The sequence below is a fragment of the Sphaeramia orbicularis genome, chromosome 4 (assembly GCF_902148855.1).
Source record: "Sphaeramia orbicularis chromosome 4, fSphaOr1.1, whole genome shotgun sequence".
Taxonomy (NCBI): Eukaryota; Metazoa; Chordata; class Actinopteri; order Kurtiformes; family Apogonidae; genus Sphaeramia; species Sphaeramia orbicularis.
In genome coordinates this window covers 4,759,034-4,780,038 of record NC_043960.1, presented here as the reverse complement: position 1 = coordinate 4,780,038, position 21,005 = coordinate 4,759,034, and the positions used below count along the sequence as shown (strand labels likewise).

The 21,005-nt window shown below is 33.9% G+C and overlaps 1 protein-coding gene across 1 annotated transcript; it reads left to right on the top strand.

The window, feature by feature from the left end:
* Positions 1-6,668: 6,668 nt before the first annotated feature.
* ddx49 (DEAD (Asp-Glu-Ala-Asp) box polypeptide 49) lies at positions 6,669-20,982 on the top strand. Its single transcript, XM_030131787.1, has 13 exons — positions 6,669-6,921; positions 8,800-8,923; positions 9,092-9,177; positions 9,475-9,596; positions 10,554-10,741; positions 11,389-11,529; positions 12,623-12,698; positions 13,966-14,042; positions 15,065-15,162; positions 15,645-15,719; positions 18,723-18,811; positions 18,932-19,003; positions 20,439-20,982. The coding sequence occupies exons 1-13, from the start codon at positions 6,801-6,803 to the stop codon at positions 20,613-20,615; spliced, it is 1,446 nt and encodes a 481-aa protein (XP_029987647.1). The 5' UTR covers positions 6,669-6,800; the 3' UTR covers positions 20,616-20,982.
* Positions 20,983-21,005: the final 23 nt, after the last annotated feature.

Below are 21,005 nucleotides of genomic sequence, written 5' to 3'. Positions count from 1 at the left end.
CATATTTTTTTTCATTTTATTGATTATTTTGTTGATTTTTGTTCATTTTGTTGATTATTGTGTTCATTTTGCTAAATATTTTGTTCATTTTATTGATCATTTTGTTGATTTTTCTTCATTTTGTTGATTAGTGTGTTCATTTTGCTAAATATTTTGTTCATTTTATTGATTATTTTGTCAAAATTTGTTCAATTAGCTGATTATTTTGTTCATTTTGCAAATTATTGTTTCATTTTGTTGATTATTGTGTTCATTTTGGTAAATATTTTCTTCATTTTATTGATTATTTTGTTAATTTTGTTCAGTTTGCTGATTATTTCGTTCATTTTGCAAAATATTTTGTTCATTTTATTGATTATTTTGTTGATTTTTATTCATTTTGTTGATTGGTGTGTTCATTTTGGTAAATAATTTGTTCATTTTATTGATTATTTTACGGAAATTTGTTCAATTAGCTGAATATTTTGTTCATTTTGCAAATTATTGCGTTCATTTTGCTGATTGTTGTGTTCATTTGGTAATTTTTTTTTTTCATTTTATTGATAATTTTTTTGTGTGTGTGTGTTTTGTTGATTATTGTGTTCATTTTGGTAAATATTTTCTTCATTTTATCGATTATTTTGTTGATTTTTGTTCAGTTTGCTGATTATTTTGTTCATTTTGCTAAATATTTTGTTCATTTTATTGATTGTTTTGCTGATTTTTCTTCATTTATTTTGTTCATTTTGTTGGTTCTTTTTCATTTTGCTAAATGTTTTGTTCAGTTTATTGATTATTTTGTTGATTTTTATTCATTTTGTTGATTATTGTATTCATTTTGCTAAATATTTTGTTCATTTTATTGGTTATTTTGTTGATTTTTGTTGATTTTGTTGATTATTTTGTTCATTTTGCAACATATTTTTTTCATTTTATTGATTATTTTGTCGATTTTTGTTCATTTTGTTGATTATTGTGTTCATTTTGGTAAATATTTTTATTTGATTATTTTGCGGAAATTTGTTCAATTAGCTGAATATTTTGTTCATTTTGCAAGTTATTGTGTTCATTTTGCCGATTGTTGTGTTCATTTTGCTAAAATTTTTTTTTTTTTCATTTTATTGATAATTTTGTGTGTGTGTGTGTTTTGTTGATTACTGTGTTCATTTTGCTAAATATTTTATTCATTTTATTGATTGTTTTGCTGATTTTTGTTCATTTAGCTGATTATTTTGTTTATTTTGTTGATTATTGTGTTCATTTAGCTGATAATTTTGTTCATTTGGGGGACCAGGACAGACCAGAACCTCCAGGACCTCCGCCTTCAACACTCAGGGCGTTAATGACCTCTGGCAGATCCATGTGCAGACGCAGATGAAGCTTCTTATTTGGTTCACTTTTTTCGAGCAGGAGCTGAATTAAAGTGGTTTTATGTGGTATTAATGTTCCAAACTGTGACCAGCAGGGGGCAGTCTGGTACCAGAGCACACTTAGTTCTACTAAAACCACCAATGAATTAACACTATGGATACACAGATTGAATCAGTCACTGCATAAAGTATAAAGCTCATTGTTTACACACATCTGTATTATGATATTATTAAGTTTTCTTCAAATTCAAACTAATAGACGCTTATTTTAACAGTCACTCAATATAACACTGTGTCGTATGACCGTCACGTGCTGATAGTTTACATTATAGCTCTGTTTACTTAGCTCTGTTTTTATTATTATTATTATTATTATTATTATTATTATTATTATTATTATTATTATTATTACTAATCATATTAATAATCATCATCATTATCATCATCATCATCATCATCATAAATTATGCTGGTCAACAACAAATCTATTGTTTCAGTTTTTTGAGCTGATTTAGGATCATTTTGGTGCTGAATCCAAAAATCACATTCATTTTGCTCAATCAGGTCAACTTTCTGAACTATGCTACATATTGGCTTTTTAACATTTTTGCTTACATTTATGGGCATTTTCACATCATATGATACAAAATTCTTTCATATTTCTTGCAATAAACGAGTTGTGAAGATTTTACTTTTGCAAATTTATGATTAATGTTTTTTTTTAATATTACAGGTGAATGAAATGGCTTCGACTAGAAGATCTTGCAAAAATAAGCCTGACGTATTCTGCTACATCTGCACTGAATACACCATTGTACCTAACAGGAATCAAGTCACAAGTTTCATAAAGTGTGCTTACCAATCTTATTTTGGTATTAATTATTATATTTTGTGAGAAGATCAAATTTTTCAAAATCAAATTAGCAAAAAAACCTGACTTGATTGAGAAAAACAGATGTCATTTTTGGATTTAGCGGTGCAAAATGGTCCTAATTCAGTTGAAAAAACCTAGACAACTTGCAAAAAACATTTTTTTGTAACCCAGTGTTATCAGTAGTAGATTTATGTTAGTAAATAAGCAAATTAAAATGTAAATGATAAGAGGACTGCACTTATATAGTGCATTTTCTACACCTTCATGGTGCTCAAAGCGTTTTACAAAGCCTCACATTCACTCATTCACACACACACTCATACAGCAGGAGGCAGCAAACATATTTTTAAAAGTTAGTTAAAAGTGTTTAATGTAATCTAACTACATAACAAATTAATTTCACAAGAAAAAAGGTTTAAACTTGTTAATTAATTGTTTAGGAAAAAAAAGAAGAGGTAGATTGACTGACTACCCCACAAAAAAAAAAACCTATAGTACGAGGATTTTTTTTTTCTTTTTTTTTTTTCTTCATTTTGTTGATTTCCCTTCTATTAACTAAGTAATCTCAGTTGTAATTTTTTTAGACTGAAAACAGCCACAGTAAAACCATAAATCACCTGTTTTTTGTTGGGTTTGTGTTGTCAGCAGCTGAACTAAAGATCTGTTTGAATCCAACAAACAAGGTCAGAACTGTCACAGTTTAGTCTGAACCACGGATCAACAAACAACTTAGCAAAGATAAGAACATCCCATAATAACTTTATACCTTCATAAGCCTCAGAATCAAACTCACTCATGTAGAAGAAACACTGACATTTCAACATCAAACTCCATTGTTTACATTTACAGCTGAGTCCAGTGGAGAAAACAACAGACACAGAAGTGAACAGATTCCAAGTGTTATAAAAGAATGTACTTTAATGTCATAAAGTAAGCAACAATTTTTTTTTTCACCTAGAGCTTTAGATCTGAAACCCAAAAAATACGACTGAATTAGAATAAGTAATAGCAGAAGTATTTCGTTAAGAGAATGAAATGAGGAAAAATTAGAGAAAAAGAAAAATGAACAAAATAATTTAAATAACAACCCAAAAAACATCCTCATGTTAATCTAAAGTATTTTTAAGTATTTAGTCAATGTAGCTGCTTTCTTTTTTTTTTTAACGATCAATTAACATTTAACAAACCCTCTTTTCTTGTGAAGTTAATTTTGTTATATAATTGTATTACATTTAACACATTAGACTAACTTTTTAAAATATGTTTTAATTATTTTTTTGCCAATACAAATTTACTCAGTGATTTATGTATATATGTGTCATTTGTTTATAGGATTTATTATGTGTTGCTTTGTTGCCATGTCTTTTTTCAGTGTATGTAAACTTTTGATCCTCTGGATTAAATAATACAAAACTATAATGAAGAATTATCTGAACAGAGATTGAACTCAGTAAACTTAGAGTGTATGGAATGAAATGTGGTTTAACTGCGCCTTGATCTGAGGTGTAAGTAAACTGTAGATGCTGGAGTTCAGACGATGGTTGTAAAGTGACTGTTTCTATTTAACTTTAGGGCCTTTGAACAGATCTTATTTCAACTCAGCTGAAGCACAAACAGCACGAAGAGCCAGTAAGGGCTGATTAAAGTTAAAGTCCAGCAGCCGGGGATGAAGACGAGGCTGTAAAACCACCACAGCACACTTTATTTTCAGCACATTTTCAGTCCAGATGTCCTTTATAAAATCGGGGAGTTTTAATCAAATGGAAAATAATCTGTGTAAATGTAGTCACTCTTCTATTTGGAGATTTTGGAGGATTTCCTTCTGATGCTTCCTCATCCTCACGTCATAACCCTATGGCTGTGAGATGGTGAAAGATGATGATTTTTCCATAATGTTCACTGTCTTTTGAGCCACTAATTGTAACCTGATACTTAAAAAAAGTTTGGTAACGTGGAGTTCTGCAGCTTTTTCAGCGATACTACCAGCGGCGGCTGCTGGTCTTTCAGACAGGGGAAGCTCATTGTCGGCTTACATAAAAAAAAAATTAAAAAAAAAGTCAAGTTATTTAAACCTAAATTCGGCCCTCCGTTCCTTTTTTAAGAAAATGGTACCAAGTAAACAAGAAAACTTTGAAATTATATTAAATTGAAACAAGGAAGAACAATGAGTGTGTTTTATTTACAGTGCAAGAAATGAACAGTTAATTTCCTTGTGGTTTCTCTGATTTCACAGCAGAATGTGCGACGGTATTAAACTGAACTGTGTCAGTGAAGGAGCAGATCTGAAAACAGCTGTCAATCAAACAGGATTCAGCCTTTCGACTGATCCTCCAATCAGCACATGGAAGCTCAGCGTCCAGCTCAGCCGAGCTCCGCCCACAGCTCCATTCACCCCCAGAGATGCTGAGCATCCAGGGGCGGGACAACATGGTGGCATTTATCCAATTAGAGTCCAGTTTAGAGTCAATGAAAAAACCAGTTCCACTCAGTCCCATTGAAGTGCATGGACGCTGAGCGTCTACAGACAAATGCACTGAGCAGAGATGGAGGAGAAAACACAGACACGGGAATGGAGGAGAAGTGAACAACATCCAGTCTGTTGATTTGTGATAAAACTGATTCTGAACGAACTCGTCTGTGAGATGAACGTGTTCGAACACATTTGGAGTCAATGAAATGTCAACACAACCGAACAGATTTGACCATTTAATTTTCATAATTTTAGGGGAAGCTGAGCTTCCCTTGCAGTCTGTGAGAAATCGCCTCTGGGTACTACATAGGTCTTATTTGGACGTCAAAAAGCTCTAGAGTAAAAGTGCAGCATTTATTCGTCAGATTATCTTTATTTGAGATAATAAATGACCATAAATTAGGACAAAATTAAATTAAAACATTTAGAAATGACAATACGAATAACCGTTTTTGTCCCATCCTCATTGAAAATGCCTTTTTTTTTGTATCATGTTTTGGCACATGGATTAATTTAACAAGCCATGTTTACATTTCTGTTTATGTTTTTCATCATGACAGGTTCGGTCTTCTATCGTAAAGTGCTTATGAAGGATTAAATAATAACTGAGATGAAAGTCTAAAACGTCTACTGTATGTTCTACTTTCTAAATAAAATGCAAACTTTCTTACACACCAAAAACATCACATTTATATAATATTTTATTCTCATAAATTAATTCCTTCTCAGTCAAAGAAAATGTCAAATATTGACTTTAAATGAACTAAATGAAATTGCAGTTCCATTTGCTGACGTCTGACAATACAAACACTTATTTCTTCAGTTGGAAAATTATCTTTGAAACTGACAAACATATGTGTAAATGGTGCATAATTCAAATGAAGAGTTTGCCTTCAATTGCATGACTTTTTTCTCTCCCACATTAAGGTCCATGGGGCACAAACAGAAGGGCAGACCTGTGGTTTTCTATTTAATTAATAAAGGAAAAAGTAGCTAATTTTCTATTTCTTTTGCACAATATTTCAGACTGTCTATAGAAAACAAGAAATCATGTATTTATTCAATAAGAAATCCATAGAATCTTATATTTCACCAACAGTGGTAGAAAAACTGAATTGTATTAAATCTATAATATAATTTTATTTAGAAATGACTGAAACTGTTGACAGGAAGTAGTATCTTTACAGATATACAAATAATGTTTCTGGTGTAGATCAGGTAATGACAGACATCAGACTCCTCTGCAGAAAAAATAAACTTAATATATATTAAATGAACATCTGCTGTAACTCTGTAGATTTGTAGTATTTATTGTAGTATTTATACATTACTCTGATATAAAACCTCAGTCACATGGATTGTTATGTTGTTATGAGGATTCTGATTCTGTTCATTAGTTTGTTAATTTTTTTGCTCATTGTGTTCATTATTTTGTTCATTCTTTATCATATTTATAAATGTTTTTGCATTTTGTTGATTAGACTGATATTTTTGCATATTTTGTTTATTACTTTGTTCATATTGTACTTATTTTGTCTCTATTCTTTCAGCTTTATTTTCAATTAAAGTAAATTCTGCCTTTCTAAATCAATATCTTAACATCACTTCTTTGACTGTGGTTTAAATGTTTGTGGTTTTATTTTTTTCTTATTTTATTTGTACATGATGGTTAATTTTAGGGCTTTTATTTCACTGTTGTTTAATTTTCACTGTATCTAAGGTTTTATTATTGAAGATATGTTTGAGCTTCCAGAGAAAAGTGTTTATTTTCCTCTGAGATGTAGAGAAGTACACGTCTAAAGTTCAATAAAAGAGAGTATTTTAACTCAACTAGTACAAGCATTTTACATGTGTTCTTTTGCAGTAATTTACACTGTAAGTCTCCTGCTACTCCTCCATCTGACCGACAGGGGGAAGCCGCGCCTCTTTATCTACCAAAAAAAAATAGACAAGAGAAGAACTCGGTGACGTCATCACGCAGCGACCGTTGTTGTTACACACGAGGATGTTTAACTGAGCATTAGAGTGAAGAGAGAATGTGTTTAGGGATATAAAGAGGTTTATAACGTGCTTATAAGTATTTATTAGGCATTTATAAGTGAGTTGGATGAAAATGAGTGAGTTTTCGTCTCTCGGTTTGTCGGACTGGTTAATTAAACAGTGTAAACAACTGGGCATCAGCAAACCAACTCCTGTTCAGGAAAACTGCATGCCAGCAATCCTCCAAGGTAAGAAAAAACACCAAATAAATACAATAATAACATGTGAGCCGGCTGTAAAGTAATGTAAGTATATATGAGAAGCTTAAGAAACAGTTGTCGTGAAAATCTGCGTCGAAAAGATCTGATTATATAACTCAAAGCATCACTTTACACTAATGGAGATAAAAGCAGAACAGTTGTGTTTGTTTTGTCCTTTTGTTTGGTAAGGCATCATTCATACGCAAAGCAATTCGAAGTGTTTTACAAAGGCATAGAAACATACACAATTACATTTAAATCATAGGCAATAGCAAAATAAAACATTGAACAAGAGAAAAGTGCAGAAAAGATTAAAATAAATAAAGAAATTAAAACAAGAATAAGAGACAGTTAAAACAAAAGCTAAAAATTGTTTTGATTAAAGTTAAGAATTTAATGTTAAATCAGTCAAAACAGTTGAAATTGTGAGTTGCAGTGCAGGTATTAGAACTGACAAAAAAACCCCAAAACAAACAAACAAAAAAAAACTCTAATCAAAGATAGCTGTAAACAAATGAGTCTTTAATCTTGATAACCTGCAGTTTTCTGTTTTCTGGTAGTTTGTTCCAGATGTGTGGAGCATAAAAACTAAAAGCTGCTTCACCCCGTTTGGTTCTGACTCTGGGGACAGAGATCAAACCTGTACCAGAGGATCTGAGCGGTCTGGATGGTACTTATACAGTAAAAGGAGGTCACTGATGTATTTGGGCCCTGAACCATTCACAGCTTTATAAACTAGAAGCACTCGGAGAGCGCAGACCTCCGCCAAGGCTGATCAGTGGCCCCCCCCACCCCCGATCACCACCAAAATTTAATCATTTCTTCCTTATCCCATTTCCAACAAACCCTGAAAATTTCATCCAAATCTGTCCATAACTTTTTGAGTTATGTTGCACACTAACGGACAGACAAACAAACAAACAAACCCTGGCAAAAACATAACCTCCTTGGCGGAGGTAACTATGTCACTGTGTGTTGTGTTGTTTTATGCAAATTTATGGTATTTGCCTAAACTGTTTCTATCTTATAATTTCATCATGCTTTTGATGTAAAGCACTTTGGTCTTCTTCATATTGTTGTGAAGTGCTTTATAAATAAACTTTGATTCATTGATTAATTAATCGATTGATTGATTGATTATAAACTAACACAAGCATTTTAAAGTCTATCCACTGAGAGACAGGAAACCAGTGTAAAGACCTCAGAACTGGTGTGATGTGGTCATCTTTTAGAAAAATCAGAAACTTTAGTCCATTTCTTTGTCCTGCTGCTGAAAATAACAACAATAACAGAGACGAATTGCTACAGATTTGACATTTTAGTTTTACTTGTTTTTAGATGTGTCGTAGTTATACAGTATTATAAAAAAAAACTTTGCTAATTTATGATTTACAACATGATTCATTCTTTCTTGTCCAACCACAAACTAGAGTGATTCAGGAGACTTCCCAAACTTTGGGAAAACTTAAACTATATTTATTTTAACCTGTGATTCTATATTATTTTACCTTGTGTTGCATCATTGTTCATCAGAATTTTTTTTTTTGCTGTCTCTGTGAATGAAATTATTTACCACAAAAGATTTCTACATCTCTAAAGTAACATTCACTTAAAGTCCACAGAGCTAAAAGCTTTTAGATAATAGAGTTTTCATCAATGGTTTTGTCTCTATGAGCAGGGAAAAATTAATCGAAATCAAGAACCAGAGGGAAATAAAAATAAGTACAAAAATATTTGAAAATAGAAATGTTAAAAAAAGACAATCATAATGAAAGAGTGTGTAAAATAATTTAAAATATAGGAATGCAATTACTGAAAAGTCAAAAGCTGAAGTTCACCTGGTTGGTTTTGTGTTTTCTCTTCCAGGTCGGGACTGCATGGGCTGTGCCAAGACTGGAAGTGGGAAGACGGCGGCATTTGTGCTTCCGGTTCTACAGAAGCTGTCGGAGGATCCTTATGGAATCTTTTGTTTGGTCCTGACTCCAACCAGGTCAGAACTGTGACGATTAATCTGCAAATATTTTTAAAGAGACAGAACGTTCCGTTCATTTAAGGTTTTCTGATGGGCTTTGGGTTTACTTTAGTTGATCAGTTAAATGTAGAGACAGTGAGCAGGTTTTAACGCCTCAGTATTAACTGACTGTGTGATGTCACGCAGGGAGCTGGCCTATCAGATTGCAGAACAGTTTCGGGTCCTGGGGAAGCCTCTGGGTCTGCGGGACTGCATCGTCGTCGGTGGAATGGGTAACGTTTAACAGGCCTCATTCTGTTTTATGAACATCATTAAAGCTGATTCATCCATAGAATTCAAGAATTCTGCTACTACTAAAAAACTCTGGAAAAAAAACATGGTCTGCAGGAGTTTTAGTGGAGTTTAGATTTCCAATAGGTATATAAACTGTTTATTATGAATTTTGTCGTTTTCTGGGATAAGGTCATAAAGTAGAGTATTTTTTGTGCACGTAGACGATGGAAGGCATCTCCTACTGTTCATCCTTCTCTTCTCGTCCTCTGACTCTGCCTCTGTTGTGTTTCTAACAGACATGGTGGCTCAGGCTCTGGAACTTTCCAACCAACCACATGTGGTTGTGGCGACGCCGGGCCGCCTCGCCGATCACATCCGCGGCTCCAAAACCTTCAGCTTGAGCAGGATCCAGTTCCTGGTGAGGATGATGTTCAGATGGTTCATTGACTGAACGTTAGAGCAGGAAATTGAAGATACAGAGATAAAAGCATTTTTTATATAAGAGAAATAGGCCAAAATTGAACATAATTCTCATATATTTTAAGAAAATTTAGTTCAGTTTTGGATCATTTGTCATAAATTTGAAAACAAACCAGCCAAAAATTTACAAAATTATCATATATTAAGAAAATGTTAATATGTTCCTAATTTTTTCTTCAAATTTGTGATATTTTTGTTCATTTTTGGTTTATTTATCATAAATTACAAGGAAAACATACCAAAAAAACAAAAAATATCAATGAAATGAAGAAAAGTTAGTGAAAAATAAACAAAATGATCAGAAATGTAGAAAGATTTTTTTTGCTTAATTCAAGAATTTTTTTTTTTTTTTGTTAAATTCGAGCAAAAAAATCTGCCAATGGAACAAGTGAAAATTATCTTGGTAAGATTTCTTGAAGTAAGATTTTCTAGATCTGTTATCTAAAAATAAGTTCTTACATCTCACTGAAAAGTTACTCTTTGGGTGATTATGTCTTATTTTAAGTGTGATGAGATATTTTGACTAGAAATGAAAAAAATACAATTGGTAATATTTAGATTTTTTCCAGTGTAAATGTTTTGACTGATTTTATGTTTGTTTTTTGTTTTTTTGTGTTTGCAAATGCTTTTATTATTGTAAAACTGTAATTATGTGGCTGGATCGCTGCCAGGTCTCCCTTGAAAAAGAGATCACCCATCTCAATGGGACCAACCTGGTCAAATAAAGGTTAAATAAAATAAATAATATTCACGAAACATAACATGAATGCAGTCTGTACCATTTCAGAACAGCTGGGAGGAAATGTCCTGTATGACTTTTGTCTCACTGATGTATTTCCTTCTATTCAACGGTAAATTTTCATTCTGTAAATCTTCCTCGTCTTGTGTTCGTCAGATCTTGGACGAGGCCGACCGGCTGCTGGAACAGGGCTGCACCGACTTCACCAAAGATCTGGAGGTGATTCTGGGGGTTTTACCGGCCAAGAGGCAGACGCTGCTGTTCAGCGCCACCCTCACCGACACCCTGCAGGAGCTGAAGAACATCGCCATGAACAAACCTTTCTTCTGGGAGAGCAAGTCAGAGTGAGTTCCTGCCAGTGTTTGTCTAATGAGATCCTGGAGGATTAAGTTTAATGAGATGGGTTCAACTTTATCTGCAGAGGAGGATATTGTTATGTGTGTTTGCAGAACTTATTCTACCTCCATTCAGCTGTAACAAAAAAAGTAAAGAACATTTTACATTTTATATTCTACTAATTATATTCTATTCTAGTTTATTCTTTATACCACTTATTACTTTATTTTTACCTCTTTTTAAAAATGCACGGCATTTAACAAGGTGAGACAGAAGCAGTATCTAAATTCTCTGTCTGTCCTGTGCATCGAGTGAACTGACAATCAAAAAAAAATCTTTGAATCTTAATCTGATTCAGATTTGCTGAAGTTTTTCCCTCTTTCAGACAAACATATCTGTGTCAAATCAGTTTTTCAGTCCTGATCAAACCACTGTGAATATGAGGGAGGGTCTAGGATGTAACAGGAACAGGAATGTCAACCCTGACTCAAAGAACATATTAATCACTTTATTCTACCTGCTTCCACTTGTGTTTAATATGGTTGAAATACTTCAGCTGATTTGAGGCCAGCTGTGATCGTCTGACCTTGGACAGAGTGTGTGTTCATGTTCTGTACCATGACCTCTGACCTCATTTGTCCTTTGGCTGCTGTAGGACCAGAACGGTGGAGGAACTGGATCAGAGGTACATCCTGACGCCAGAGAAGGTGAAGGATGCCTACCTGGTCCACCTGATCCAGACGTTCACAGACGAGCATCACGACTGGTCCATCATCATCTTCACCAACACATGCAAGTAAGTGACCCCCCCCCCCCCCCCCCCCCGTGGAGGTGGAAACAACCTTCATTCCACTCCATCAGACTGAAAAACACCTGAAGTCAAAGGCAGACACACTGGACGTAATTCACCTATAATTTGTTTGAATTGTATTAGTCTTCTTTCTTTTCTGGAGGACATATCACTTTTCCCTTGGGTTTAACAAAAGTTAATCTGTGTATTTCGTAGATTAAATGTGTTCTTGTCTTGGTCTGTCACTATTTTTTAAAATGGTCATATTTATCTAAACCTACTTTTATTAGTCTTTGGTTCATTTATTTGTGTATTTGGACTCTAATAGCACTGGTCTACAATTTTTAGAAATGATTTGCTTCAGACATTAAATGTGCTAAATGTTACGTATTTTAATAAGATTAATTGGAAAATAAATGACAAAAGTGCTGGTTTGCTGATGTTTTCAAGGTATATGACTAAGTGTTATTACACATATATATTGGTTTATGTACATTTGTAAAGTGTAAAGTGAATGTATTCTAATGTGCAGACAGTGTTTTGAAGTAGATCTTTGAGCTCTGAGACAAATATTCCTTTTAAGTCAAACCCATTCTCTCGTTAATTCTTGAATTTCACATTTTGACCCGAGGCTGTATCTTGGAAAGTTCAGCCAACCAGCATTTTTGACTTGATTTTTTTTATCAGTGACTCTCATGTGGTAAAATTTCATTACTTTTATTCTGGGAGCATTTTCCTTGTAGACCAGTGTAGTTCATACAGTTTGAATTTGAACCCTCCAGGTTCTGCAAAACTATCTTTATATTCATTTTGGCAAAAATTGAGTGGATTTCTACAACCTGTTTTAATTCCTGCTTAATTTGTTGCATTTGTAACTAGTTACGTCACAACATTTGCACATATAAGGTCAAGACTTTTGACGAACATTTCTCCGAGTACGACATAATTGTTTGTCAGCAGCAGCGGTTGTAGTAAAAACTGAACATAGTAACAGTAGCAAAGAAAAAATGAGTGGAAAAAGACAGTGTAATGGTTAATCACAGTTATTTGTGGAGTTAAATGTTCCTGATCGTGATCATCTGAATTCTGTCGTTCACAGGAACTGTCAAATCCTCACCATGATGCTTCGGGAGTTTAACTTCCCTACGATTTCGCTGCATTCGATGATGAAACAGGTGAGCGAGACACGACTGAGCAGCATCTGAGAGCAAGTTAAAGGCTTTTCCTGTTTCTGATCATAGAGTTTATTACAGGGTTTCTGCGGGTCATTAAAAAGCATTAAAAGTCATTAAATAGATTTTGTGAAAATGAAAGCCTTAAATGGCATTAAGAAGCATTAAATTCTTTGTCCAGAGGCATTAAAAAATTAAATACACTTGATGAAAAAAACACATTGTTATTCATGATTTATCTTGATTATATAAACATTTAATAATTTTGCAGTTTAGTGTGATGATTGACAGCTGGAACCCTTTAATTGACTCTTGTTTATGGCTGATACATGAAGTCACAACACCAGATGCTTGGAATGCAACGTGCGGTGAGTGTGTTCATGCTGTGGCGAAAGAGTGGAGGGAATATTAGCAAATGTTGGAAAAATTAGAAAATACAAGTTTCAGCAGAAGTGACTGGAGGAGGAACTGTTCAGAACCTGATTAAAGCCTGTGGACAGTAAACCCACATAAAACTATAAATAAAACTGTATCTGCAATTGGATGTAGGCATTAAATTGGTTTAAAGTGGCATTAAAAAGCATTAAATTAGATTTGTTTGTTTGTTTTTGTTACCCCTGTCACAATAGTTGTCTAGCGCTAAATAAATAAAAGTTGAAAAATAAAAAAAATAAAGTGGCATTAAAAAGCATTAAATTAGATTTGCTGATACCTGCAGCAACCCTGTATCACTAGCGATAGAAAATAAACCCAATAAAAGAGCGTTCACATGTGAAGATCATCTGTAGAAGCAGCTGCTGGAGGAACAATGACCATTTCAAACTAAACCGTGTGACTTTGCTTTTTCTGCACCATTTTTCCTCCAGTGTGTGTTTTTATCACCAGACCCAGAGCTCCTCATGAAGTCACTTCTAGATGTAAAAACAAGAAAAGCACTCGAAGAGCGCAGACCTCCACCAAGACAGATCTGCCCCACCTCCCCCCGATCACCACCAAAATTTAATCATTTCTTCCTTGTGCCAGTATCAACATTTCCTGAAAATTTCATGAAAATCCGTCCGTAACTTTTTGAGTTATCTTGCTAACAAACAAACAAACGCACACAAAGCAAAGCGATCACAATACCTTCTGGCAGAGGTCATCACACTGGCCTCATTAACGGAGCAGTGACAGAAACAGAGACGATCATGTGATTAAATAGAATCTGTCAATTGATGGGATTAAAGTGGATTAAACAGAAGAATAAACGGCTGCTCTTTATCTTCCGTAGAAACAAAGATTTGCAAACCTCGCCAAGTTCAAGGCCAGCGTCTACAAAATCCTGATTGCGACAGACGTGGCTGCCAGGTGAGAAACTCCGACCTTTATCAGCTGATTTTTACCAAAGTTAAAAGCTAAATGAGTCTTAAAGGTCGTGTTCCATTCCAGACATTGATTGACACTATATGGACAAAAGTATGTGGACACATTGAATTCAGGTGTTTCTTTTCTAACAGAGGTCTGGGATACAAAACAAGAATGACTAATGTCAGAATAGAGTTTTATATTATAGGATAAATATCATTGCATTGGTTAGTTTGGTTTTAAGTGTTATCTTTGCCTCTAAAATCCCTCAGATGGTTTTTACATAATTTCTCTCAACATTGATTTTGTTTTTTCATTCATGACTATAATTTTAAATATTCTACCTCTAAATTTGTAAAATACTTTTCCTGCTCTGACTGTAAATAATAATCTTCTACTACCATCTACTTTCTTCACATCTCACTGAGGAAGAAAAATCTCCCATTAAACTTTAAAGAAATATTGATGTTTATAAACTATATGGACAAAAGTATTGGGACACATCATGTCTACTGGTGTAAGATGTCCTGTTCATGAGGATTTGAGATAAAATCATCAATATTTCTTTAAAGTTTAATGGGAAAATTGTCTTCCTCAGTGAGATATGAAGAAAGTAGATGGTTAGTTGTGGTAGAAAATTATTATTTACAGTCACAGCATGAAAAATATTTAAGAAATTCAGAGGTAGAACATTTAAAATCATAGTCGTGGATAAAAAAAAAAAAAAATCAATGTTGAGAGAAATTAAGTCAAAACCATCTGTGAGGCATTTTGGAAACAAAGATAATTTAAACCAAACTAACCAATGCAATGATATTTATCCCAATATAAAACTATATTGTTACTAAACATTAGTCATTATTGTTTTGTATCCCAGACCCCTGTTAGAAAAGAAACACCTGAATTCAAGATGTCCACATACTTTTGTCCATATAGTGTAGTTCCTATATGACTGTCATCTTTTCATTTTTCATATCATACATGTTCTGAGTTTTAACCTTTTCCTTCCTGTTTCTCACTTACAGGGGTTTAGACATTCCTACAGTCCAGGTTGTCATTAACCACAACACCCCCGGGCTGCCAAAGACCTACATCCACAGAGTCGGTAGAACCGCCAGAGCAGGTACCGCAAAGTCCATAATGTCTCTGAATGTCCAGAAGTACCCACAATCCCCTTCCTGTGACCCATGGAGGGCTTTACTTCGAATAGTTTCATGACAAGTACAGTCACAGAAAAAAATTATTAGACCACCCCTTGTTTTCTTCAGTTTCTTGTTCATTTTAATGCCTGGTCCAACTAAAGGTCCATTTGTTTGGACAAATATAATGAGAACAACAAAAATAGCTCATAGTAGTTTAATTTCAGAGCTGATACCTATCCATTTCACATGTTTTCTTGATAATAACCAAAATCACTTCGGTTCTTCCATCAGTATCTGTCATTGTACTGACAAAAACAGTGTTTTAGACTTTCCATGTTTTCTTTTCTGTCTGTTTTAGTCACATGATACACACAGGAGTTAGGACCAGATTGCATAACCGTTGTTTTTGATGACTTTTGATGGTGTAATAATTTTTTCCGCAACTGTATGTGTTTTTGTCCAGGGAGGAACGGGGTTTCCATCACACTGGTGACGCAGTACGACATCCACCTGGTCCACAGCATCGAGGAGCAGATCCGTAAGTTACAGACTTGTAAAAACACTAGAGCGAGGGTGTCAAACATGTGGCCCGCAGGCCAAAACCGGTCTACCAATGGGTTCGATTCAACCGTGGGATGATTTGGAGAAATGCAAAAATATTGATGTTAATAACAATCCAGGATGTCAGAGTCATTTTAGCTCAGGAGCCACAGCCCAGTGTGGTCTCAAGTGGGTCAGACCAGTACAATAATAGTATGATAACCTATAAATAATGAACACTCCTAATGTTTCTTTTTGTCTTAGTGTAAAAAAGAAAATATTTACATTTACAAAGTATCCTTTCACAAAAATATGTGAATAAGTTGAATAAATATGAACAACCTGAAATACCCACTGACCTAATGCACATGTAAATCATAAGATGATCATAATATTGTTGAAATTGCACTTATTTTGCTTATGAAAGGTCAGGTTGTTTGTGGTTGTTCATGTTATTCATATTTTTTAAAGCATGGTATGTACAGTCACGGAAAAAACTATTAGACCATCAAAAACAATGGTTGTGGTTTTTGTTTTGTCTTATTTTTGTTTTGTTTCTGCTTTGTTTCATTTTGTTTTCATTTTGTCTGTGTGTAAATTTGTTGGTATGTATTTATCTGATGTGATACTTCAGCCTGTTGTCTTTTGAGTATTTACACTTTAAGTCTTATGACTGTATGTTGAATGTCTGTGTGTCCGATAAATAGTAAGTTAAAAAAACAAACAAAAAAAAACCAGTGGTTCTGCAATCCAGTACTTAGTCCTGTGTATCATGTGACTAAAACAGAAAAGAAAACATTTTCCATCAAATTGTTTTTAATCAAACATCTTCTACCTCTGAGCATTCTCATATTTTACTGCATTTTTTTTTTAATTATTTGATACTTCATATCCAATTTTCACTCATTATTTGTTGAAATATACTTGGATATTCATTTTGGACACTGACGATAGACTAACTTGGCTGAATTTTTCTTTTAGTAAATATGTCCCACAGTGTCTGGACTTGGATAAATATAGAGTCTTAAACCAATCGAACAGCTTCAGATCCGATTTTAACACTTTATACTTTTAAAGTCTGTTTCTCGAAATCAGGGGTGTCAAACTCATTTTAGTTCAGGGGCCACATTCAGCTAAATTTGATCTGAAGTGGGCCCAACCAGCAAAATAACAGAACATATATAACAATATAACATCATAATATATAAATAATGTCAACTCCAAACTTTTCTGTGTTTCAGAGTGAAAAAAGTAAATTTACATTATGAAAAGATTTACATCTACAAACTATCCTTTCAAAAGATGTGAATAACATGAACAAACTAAAAAAATAAGTGTAATTTTAAGAATATTCTGCCTCAGTTTGTCATTTCCACATGTCCATTATAACTTACAGATACAGTGGATGTACAAACACACAAAATGTATAAATGTTTAATAACAGGCAGAATATTCTTAAAATTGTACTTACTTCTCTTTCAGGTTTCATGTTTATATTTGTTCAGGTTATTCACATTTTTTTTTTGCAAAATTATACTTTGTTTTAGTGTAAATACATGACGATATTTACATTTACAAAGAAAAATTTGGAGTTGTCATTATTTCTATGTTATTATGAGAGTATTTGACTGGTCCTGCCCACTGGAGATTGAATTGGTCTGAATGTGGAACCTGAACTAAAGGGATTGTTAATATCTTAGTGTAATTTTTGCATTTCTCAAATTTATCCCACGGGCCAGACTGGACCCTTTGGCGGGCCAGATTTGGCCCCTGGGCCACACGTTTGACGCCTGCGCTCTAAATGTTCAACCTGCAGCCTGGAGTTAGTTTCCTCACTGGTTACTTTTCACTGAATGTGCAGAGTGTTGGTCCTGCACCATTTGGAACAGCCAGAAGGTGAATTATTTCACACCAGAGTTCCTCCAGGTTTCTACAAGTTAAATTTAAGACTTTTAAAACAACTTAGAACAGAATTTAATGCCCATTTCACAGCTATACTGGCAAAAATTCATGACTCCTAGAATTTAGGAAAATGTATTTATTTACTCCAACACTTCGATTCCCATCGTTCAGAGTTGAACTGATTTCTTGTACAAGGTGCAGAACACTTCAAACATGTTCCCCTCCGCTTGTGTCAACCAGTATCTTAAGATGACGTATTAAGGCCTCATAAGAAAATAAGAACACTTTGCACTATGAGAATAAAGTCGTAAAGTACCGAGATAAAACTTGCAACTTTATGAAAATAAAGTCAAATACAACAAGGCATAATTTTAGGAGAATACAGTCATAATATTTTGAGAATAATGTTGTAGTTTAAACAAAAAACTGAATTTAACAAAAGTAGTGTTGTACTTTTATGACATTAAAGTCATCATATATCGAGAATACAGCCATAATATTACGAGAATAACATCGTAATTTAAAAACAGGTGGGAAAAATATAATTTACAGTAACAGTCACATAATGAACTTGGAATATTTTGAGGATCTACTTTCATTTGGGGTTTATGCACAAAGGCCAAATACTGAGCCTATTAGCCCCGCCCACCGTCAACACGTTAGCATTAGTCGTCCGCTCCAACAGAAGTGACAGTTGCTGCTTCGCTTGGTGCGTTCGCTGTAACCGGAAACTCTGTCATCAACAAGGCTTAAAATTTATAAAATGACAGTTTAATCGTACTATTGTGAATTTATTTTCAATATATTACAGCTTTTGTCTCATAAAAGTACATTATTTTCATACATTTCTAATTTGTTTTTAACTTCAACTTTATTATTGAAATATTAAGATTTTATTCTCATAAAATTATGACTCTTTGTATTTGACTTTCTCATAAAATTACGAGTTTTATGTTGATATTTTACGATTTTATTTTCATGGTGACAACTGTTTTTATTTTCTTATGTGGCCCTAATACACCGTCATAGTATCTGAATCTCAATTTTTACAAAAAGGTCAGTGTCGCAAAGTCTCAAGTAAAATATTTGTTTCCAACAGAGACGAAGCTGAAGGAATATCCTGTGGTGGAAAAAGAAGTTCACAAAATCCTCACCCAGGTCAACGTGACCAGACGGGAGTGTGAAATAGTACGGACATCTCATTGTTCATCATCTAATCTGCTTTTTACTTCAGTATCTGTTTACTCCATATGCTCAGATGATTGTGTGTGATTCAGTGTTTTGATGATTATCTCTACTTCACTGCAGAAACTCGAGTCAACAGACTTTGATGAGAAAAAAGAAATCAACAAGAGGAAACAGATGATCCTGGAAGGAAAGGCAAGTTATTTTTTAGCTGAATATATTCATGTTTCTGCCGCACTGCACATTTGACAATGCTCTTTTTTTTTTCCTAGAACTAAATTACAGCTTTCAGCCGGAAAACTTGACTAAATTATGGCCTTAAATTGTTCCCTCTGCTTCATTTCGTGCAGGGGTGTCAAAGTCATTTTAGTTCTGAGGCCACACAGCCCCTGAAATGGGCCAGACCGGTAAAGTAATAGCATAATAATCTATAAATAACGTCAACTCCAAACTTTTCTCTTCGTTTTAGAGTGAAAAAAGTTAAATGACAATACGAAAACATTTACATCTACAAACTATCCTTTAGAAAATGTGAGTGACGTGAACAATCTGAAGTTATTTAAGAAAAATAAGTGCAATTTTTACAATATTATGCCTCCGTTTACACATGAGCGACGGCGAATTACGGCCAGATAGGAAAAATAAAAACACTAGTCACTACGAGAATAAAGCTGTAATAGTTTGAGAATGAAATCATAGTTTAAAAAACCCCCTCAATTTAACAAAAATAACATTGTGCTTTTATGGGATTAAAGTCGTAATATTTTGAAAATAAATTTGCAATAGTGCGATAAGTCATAATTTAGAAATTGTAAACCTTAAGCCTTGCTGATGAGTTTCCAGTTACAGCGAACGCAACAAGTGAAGCGCTTTCACTTCTGTTAGACCGAACGAATCAGGTAATGCACCAGCGTAAACCCCAAATGAAAATATAACCTCACAAAATGTTCCAAGTTCCTCCATTATGTGATGAGTGGGTACGATGTTAAGTCTCGTAATATTATGGCTTTATTCTTTAAATATGACATTATTCTCAGTCTATTAGCTTCATTCTCATAAAATTGACTTCTTATATTCAACTTTTTCATAAAATGGCAGGTTTTATCTCGATATTTTCTGACTTTATTCTCAGTGACAAGTGTTTTTCTTATGAACTTCAGTTTTGATTTTCTTACTTTCTTCCCTAATATGCCGTCATACACATGTGCATTAAAACTTACAGATCACGCAAAACATTTACTAATAGGCAAAATATTGGTAAAATTGCACTTATTTCTCCTAAGATATTTCAGGTTGTTCATATTTGTTCAGGTTATTCACATTTTTTTGAAAGGATAGTTTGGTAATTTTACACTATAAGAGAAAATTTGTAATTATTTATAGGTTATTATAATAGTATTTTACTGGTCTGACCCAGTTGAGATCATTTCACAAATTCACAGATTGGACCCTTTAGGGGGCTGGTTTTTGCCTGCAGGCCATATGTTTGAACCTGTGATTTAGTGTCAGGTTTGAGCAGAAACATACTGTAATTTCTTCATCATACTTCAGCTTTAACCTTAAATGTTTCCTTCAGTGTGATCAGAAACCAGAGTCCTGATGCTGATTTGTGATCAATGCACTGTTTCAGGATCCAGACCTGGAGGCCAAGAGGAAGGCAGAGCTCGAGAAGATCAAGAGTCAGAAGAAAAAGTTTAAAGAGAGAATCCAGGAGACAATTCAGAGACAGAAACAGAAGCAGCTGAAAAAGAAACTGATGAAGCGAAAACAAATGAAAAAGAAAAAGGCGGAGGAGGCGGCGAAGTGAAAGCGTCTGCGTAATTAGACCAATGTACATAAATGTAGTTGAATTCTGTGCAATATGTGATATTTTCATGCTTGTGGAGATGAATCTGAACTGAATTTCAACCATAAAAACATTTGCTTTAAGTCAATAGCTTTTATTGATTCAGTTTAACAAGGGAATCACCAAGATGTGATGAAACGTCACTGCAAATAAGGATCAAATATGTATTTACATCACATTGAGATCTCTAGTTCATTAATTTAATGTCGGCCTTTCGGCGAAGAGAATCACGAGTCTGGATGCAAATGTTCACTAGTCTACAACTGAATCAGTCTCTGGATGATCACTGCACATGTTGCAATTCATTGTGGCTCAGAAGATGGAAAAACACCAAAGCAATAGCAGGTTCTT